Below are 6898 nucleotides of genomic sequence, written 5' to 3'. Positions count from 1 at the left end.
GCTGGCTGTTGTTTCCTCGGGAAGGATAATCCGTGGGGTGGGACAGCATCCTGCCGCCGGCTCCGCAGCCTTGAAATTTTCTCTGGAGAAAGTTCAAATGCCAGGAAAAGCTGGTCCTCACGCTCCATGACACACCTGGTGCGTGATCGCGCCGCACATTCCAGTGTGTAAGGACGCGAAGGGCGCTGCCCTCCGTGCAGAGGGGCCCCGCGGCGGCTGCCACCTGCCGCCGCCGAAGCGGGAGGAGGCGCAGGAAGAGGTGATGCTCTGTGGGTTCTCACCACCGCGCCTCGCCCGCGGCCAGCGGCGGCCCTGCCCGGCAGGGAGCCCCGGACCACGGCGCGGTGTCCCGCGTTGGCCCCGGGCGTTACGCTGCCGGGCGGACAGGTGCGTGTCCAGGTGTGCACTCGTACGTGTGTGCACAGCCTGGTACGTGAGCGATCCCTTTGTACAACCCCCTGCCGGCTCCCAGCCCCGCTCCCGGCCCCCAGCGCCGCGCTGGGGGCCGAAGGAGCGGTGGAGCGGAGGGGGTGCCGATGTGCCGCTGATCGCGGCGCGACCTCTCGGTGCGGCCGTGGGCGGGAGGCGGCGCGGCCGCGCCCGGAGGCTCCGCGGAATCTCGTGCACCGGCGGCGGGGGGCGGCCCCGCTGGCTGCGCACCGCCTCTCCCTTCCCCCTCCCCACTGTCCTCCCTCGCCGTGCAGGCTCCTTTGTGCTGCCTGCAGCGGGGAGGAGGACGCGGCGGGCCGAGCGCCCCCGCCGCAGCGCGCTCCCTGCCCGCGGGCGGGCGGCCGGAGCGGCCCCCGCGGCACCCCCGACCCTTGTGCCCCCTGGAGGGGGCGCCCCGCCGCGGGTGGGACCGCAGCCCCGCCATCGCCGCTTTAAGCGGAGCTCCACGCCGGGAGACGGGGCGGGCCGGGCGCGCCCTCTCGGCTCCCCCACGTGGTGCGGTGCCCGTGTCCCCGGCCGCCGGCGGAGCGGGGCGCACACGGCGCGGGGCTGCTGCCGGGATACCCCTCTCCCGCCGCCGTTCCCCGGGTGGCAGCTCCGGCCCGCGGCCATGCGCCAGCGCTGCCCTGAGCGGCCGAACGGCGGGGCTGCACCGCCGCCGTGTCCCGCGGCAGCGGCGTGAGGCGGCATGAGGATGAGGCGGGCGAGGCGGGCCGCGCCGGGCCCCCTGCCCCTTCTGGGGCTGCTGCTCCTGGGCGCCCTGCCGGGGCTTTGGACGGTGCTGCTGCGGCGGGAAGCGGCGGCGCAGCCAGAGCCGGAGCCGCTCCCGCCCTCGGAGCCCCCCGCGGGGCGGTGGGGCTGGGGAGGCTCCCCGGCGGCGCGGGGCGAGTCCGGCGGCGGCGGCGGCCAGAAAACTTTCCGGACTCTACTGGCGATGCCGGAGGCGGCGACGGGCCAGGAGGAGCGGGGCGGCGAAGAGCGGCTCGCCGTCACCGGCTCGCTGCCGCCGGCCGATACCGCCTCCCCGGTGGAGCGGGGCATCTTCTGGAGCCGTGAGCTGGAAGAACAGGTGCCGCCGGGCTTCGCGGCGGAGGAGGCGGCGGCGTGGCTTTCGGCCGCCCGCGCCGCCCGCGTGTCCTCGCTGGAGCGGGGCGGCTGCGGGCGCAGCTCCAACCGGCTGGCGCGGCTGTCGGACGGGAGCCGCGCCTGCGTCCGCTACGGCATCAACCCGGAGCAGATCCAGGGCGAGGCGCTCTCGTACCACCTGGCCGGGGTGCTGGGCATGCAGGAGCGGCTGCCGCCCATGGCCCTCGCCCTGGTGGAGGCCCGTGGGCGGCAGTGGGAGCCGGTGCGGGAGGAGCTGCGCGGCTCGCATTGGGCCGAGGGCGCCGTGGTCAGCCTGACCCGCTGGGTGGACAATCTCACCGCGGTGGTGGCACCCGCGCCCTGGAGCGCCGAGGCGGGCGCCGGTCGGCGGCTGCAGCCGCTGTCGGCGGGAGAGCTGGGCGGGCTGCCGCCGTCGCAGCTGGTGGAGTTGGTGCAGTGGAGCGATCTGATCCTCTTCGACTACCTGACGGCCAACTTCGACCGCCTGGTCAGCAACCTCTTCAGCCTGCAGTGGGATCCCCGGGTGATGCGCCGTGCCACTAGCAACCTGCTCCGTGCCCCCGACGGCGGGCTCGTTTTCATGGACAACGAGGCGGGTCTGGTGCACGGCTACCGCCTCCTCGCCATGTGGGACCCCTACAACGAGCCGCTGCTCCGCTCCGTGTGCGTGTTCCGCGAGGGCACGGCCCGCCGCGTCGCGGAGCTGCACCGCCGCCGCAGCGCCGCCGCCGAGCTGCGCCGCCGGTACCGGGCGCGGGAGCCGCTCTGGGCGCGCCTCGGCTTCCTCTCGGAGCGCCAGGCAGAGCTGCTGCAGGCCCGCGTCGACTTCGTGCACCGCCACATCGCCCACTGCCGCGCACAGGCCGCCGTGCTCTGATGGCCCCGGGCCGGGCGGAGGCTGGCGGCGACAGCTCCGGCTTTCCTCTCCTTCAAGGCAGCGGGACTTGCCCCGGCAGCTGCCGAAGGCAGGAGCTGACCCAGCGTGCCACCCCGGTGCTCGGTGCCCCGCAATCGCTGCGACTGCCGGGGATGGGGGGGTGCGGAGGATGGGAACGGCCGCCGGGAGCGGCGGGAATCACGGGCAGCTTGCCTGCCGGGGCTGTCGAGAGGAGCGATTAACTCGCGTTTGTCAAGATCTCTGAAGATGCGGAGCGCAATCGGTATAATTATGGCCGAGTTTCATTCCAGGACTCTGACCCCAGAGTTTGAAAAACATGAGAGGGTTCAGCATCTTTAGTGCTTTCCTTAACTTTCTGGATGCACTTGCCCTCGTAAGAAACCCCATAGGAAAACTGTTGTCTTTGTCTGGATTGGGGTCGAGTACCTCTTCCAAAGGACGCAGGTGGAAACATTTTTTATATATTCTTTCTTTTACAATGGCATATTTAAGTATAAATGTTCATATTGATAGACCAAGAACTGATTGCACAATAGGGGAGCCCCTAACTAGCAAAACTGCCCTATTTATGAAACTTGTTTCCTACCGATTAACGAAAGTGAACCTTTCCACTGATTGTTAAATCTTGTCGGTGAGAAGTGTATAGGAAGCTGATATTCCCTTAGCTCTTAGTTTTTGTTGTGGTTGCATCGGGTTAAACTGTTTCGATTCTTAATCATTTGTTTGTAATCATCACCATCATCCTTCCATCTGACCAGTAAAGTAACTGACTAATGGGTGGCACAAGAAGGTCTCCCATTTTTAAAAAATACTATGTGCTAAGACTTTGACACAATAGTTAAAGTGGACGAAAAACTGTTACATGCACTTTACTTTGACTTTTTAATATTTTTTTTATAGAAGAAGACCTTTTTATTTTACAAAGTCTGCTTTTTATGTACATTATATATGTTCATAAGTTTTTCTGTAACTTACTAAAGAAACTGATATTTCAGTAAAGTGTGTTAATGTTTTGCCTTTGGACTGAATGTTTGCCTGAGCTTTGACAGGGAAGCCTGTGTCTCCTCAGCCTTCTTTGATGGGCAGTGGAGGCCACCACCTTCCAGCTTCTCACTCCACTGAACTGAATGAACTTTTACTTGTTCCCTCTGAGGCAAGGAGGGGGTAGAGTTAAGCTTTCAAACACTACTCTCCTCTCTCTCTCATTCCTAGCTGTTGTGTCATTGAAAGGGCAAAAGCTCTTTGAGTGGCTAAAGTAATGTGAGTACTTTGGCTGAATAGACATTTGTCTGGTTTTTAAAACCTGAAATGAACTGCCTTGCCTAGCCCTGAGATAACTGTAGCAGTTAGTTTCAGCAAACTGATAGAGCTCATGTGGGCTAGCTGCCCTCAGCCTTTTTGGGTCCTGGGGCTGGATACTAACCTCTCAGAACATGTGATGTCAACTGTTACTGCACCAGCAGCATCTCCAGAAAGGGTGATTGTTTTCAGTGGGTGTTATACTGCTTCTCAGTTTTTTCTTCCCATTTTGGCTATCTTTGCCATGGGGGTTGAGGCCGAACTGAAGAACAGGAAACCTTTTCAGTCTTGCTGAAATAGTTGGTGGAGGTTTTTTTCCCCTACAAAAGTTCTGTTCTGGGGAGGGTGAAGCAGTAGCAGTGGGCATACAAAATAAAATATTTGTACCTCTTGTTTGCTTTTTTACATGTACCAGTATTCACAGAAGAGGCCATTGTTCAGCTCAAAATAACAGCCAGAATAAGGACAAAGGATAAACTAATCCTTTTTAGACCCTAAATGCCAGTATATCTCCTGCTGTAATCAAACAGCAGCATAATCTCTTCTACATCTGGATAGGCACCTCTTTTGATGAAGGCAGCAGCGTTCTTGGTGGCTGCTGTTCAAGTAGGCACTGTCTTCAGTGTTGAGCAGTAACCCTCCTATGAACTCAAGGAGGGCTGAGCATTCATACCTACAGGAGGTCTTCAGTCTATTAATATTCATTATTTAGATTAAACTTCACATCAAAGACAATTGTCTTTGTCCATTACAGCAGGTTTGGGATTTTTTTGTGGGTTGTTTTTTTAATAGGACAAGACAAGACAAGAAAAACACCCCCAAAATTAATGGTTGATTAATTAAATACGTTAGATATTGCATCTGTATGTATGCGTATTTATTTCAAAACGCCCCAGCAGCCTCCAAGACTAGCTTTCATTCAGCTGCATCACTGTCAAGGCTCTCTATTGAACTTGTATTTATAGTTCACTGCATTTATCTGTACGAACAATGCACAGAATCCCATGTGACATTCCTTTGCCATTTACATGATAATACACAATTTTAACTGTAATTCTTAATTCTTCTTTAGCATTGCTTTGTAACTGAAATACAGCAGTAATGTCGCATTCACCTCATGAAAATGCATTTAAATAATAAACTGCTGGCATACATTTTAAACCACCGTGAAGAGCAAACTGCTGTGCCACAAGCATCTAAGGTTTCATTTCTGTTAAAGTAGTTTTGTAATTATGGCACAACTGTGGCTTTGATGGCTAATGGGAAGTAAATCTCATTTGCAATGCCTTTAGAGCCGGAGCCTAGATAATTACCCCTTTCAAGAAGAAACATGATTTCCTATTTGGTGACTGGTAACTTCCTCAAGTTATATATAAGTAACGTGTTCAAAAATGGTGTAGTTTTAGGTTGGTGTGAAACTAGACATGCTGTGCTAGAGAAGCAGTGCCCTGGGAAATGTGTTCATTCAAAAAGGACAGAGAAAACTAGCATAGATGGAGAATGATACTTTACTTCATTGCTCTCTTATTCTTCTTGTGCAAATCATCTCCTGGGCCAGAAGAAGCTTTGAATTATCATTAGATTAAGGCAAACTTACTTTATTCTGTGTGATTTCTTTAAAGCAAGCACTGCTTTGTAAATTAGTGGTTTGGTACACTTTTTGCATGCCATTTTATCTGTATTTGTTGTCTTAGGTTTGACTGTCTTCCTGCAGAACCAAGGGATGAAGCTGTAAACCTGACATAGTATAACTTCAATGGCACTCATGTAACTGCCTACTTCCAGTAGTTTCCTTTGAGTTACACTAATTGGTCAGGCAAGGAAGACCATTGCTTATTTGAGAACAGGAAGACTTCAGGACCTGGAAGTTGTGAGTAGAAGGTGGTTGTCAATAGTAGGATTGGTCGGTTCTGGCTGTGTGTGTCCAGCAGCTCAGCAGCCCTTTGTCCGAGGCTCAAGGAATCATCTGTGCAACCTGTATCAGAATGGGGCTGTAGGGCTTTAGACCTCACTCAGCAGAACACTAAAGGATGCACTTCCCACAGCTTTTCACAGGCTTTCAGTGAAGGATGTGCTTAGCAAGGCTGGCTGCGCTGGTGCCTTGGCCAGATGTGGAATGTTGCACAGATCTGGAGAGGCTGGGTGGGAGTCTCAGCCTGCTGTCTGTCCCAGATGCGAGACAGATGGTCTGGTTTTCAGCTCAGAGAAGACCTAGGTGCTTAACTGATAACACTAGAATCAGGAAAAAAAAATAGAAAAAAAACCCCAGGAAAATGTAGAGAGAATATTTTAATTTAAATGCTCTACATTCACTCTCCTATTCATGTTTCCCCACTTAAATTCAGAATGCCTCCCCAGATTTTTTCTTTCACTGGAATCTGAGGAGTCTTGTAGGGTAGGTGGTTGTTGCTACTCCCAGCTTGAGTTCATAGTCACTGGGATATTACCTCTCAACCCTACTAGTGTGAAGGGAGGACAGATTTCATAGTTTCTGAGAACTAAGGGGTATCAAAACTGTGCTTGCAGTGGAGCACCAGACAGAGAAGTCCGTGCATTCAGTGGAGTTCCCACTTGGTGAAAAAAGCAAGACTGGTATTTGCAGCACAAATCTCCTTTTGCTTCTGTTTGCTTGCATCTGAAGTAATTTCCAGTCAGGATTTATTTTCATTGTGGGTTTTCCTTTGAGAATTTCCTTCCCAGCTTGGGAAGCTCATCCCAGGTGTAGAGTCCCCTTACCTCTCACACAAAAGCAGCTGCCCTGGGGATGGAGCTGTGTTGACCTCTGGTGCCACGCTTCACCGCCGTGCTGAGGCTGTGTCAGCCCGTTCGAAGATTGAGAAAATAACTCGGGGCCAGTGGGAGACAGTGAAAATATAGCTAGTTACACTTTGACTTACTGGTCATACAGCATGCTCTTGAAATCACCAGCATGGTTTTTTGTGGTTTGCTTTCCCTTTGAAGTTTGATGCATTTTTTTAATGTTAATAAGACTTAGAATTTTCTCACTGACATTACTAGGTGGTCCAGGACTATGAGATATGAGATTATATTAAGACTTAATCCCATTTTGCATGTTATTCCTACTTTGCAACCGCAGCATGACATTTAATCGCTCCTTCAGAGCTGTGCTCCCTGGGTTAAATG

At 54.3% G+C, this 6898-nt stretch overlaps 1 protein-coding gene across 1 annotated transcript; it reads left to right on the top strand.

Annotated features, from left to right (window-relative positions):
* The first annotated feature begins 891 nt into the window (after positions 1–891).
* FJX1 (four-jointed box kinase 1) lies at positions 892–5070 on the top strand. The gene has a single exon (XM_051804138.1). The coding sequence runs from the start codon at positions 1139–1141 to the stop codon at positions 2432–2434; it is 1296 nt and encodes a 431-aa protein (XP_051660098.1). The 5' UTR covers positions 892–1138; the 3' UTR covers positions 2435–5070.
* Positions 5071–6898: the final 1828 nt, after the last annotated feature.

The sequence above is a fragment of the Manacus candei genome, unplaced genomic scaffold (assembly GCF_025592945.1).
Source record: "Manacus candei isolate 608988 ecotype Guabito, Panama unplaced genomic scaffold, ASM2559294v1 h1tg000060l, whole genome shotgun sequence".
NCBI lineage: Eukaryota > Metazoa > Chordata > Aves > Passeriformes > Pipridae > Manacus > Manacus candei.
Note: the sequence above shows the minus strand (reverse complement) of the source record. Positions and strands in the feature narration are given on the sequence as shown.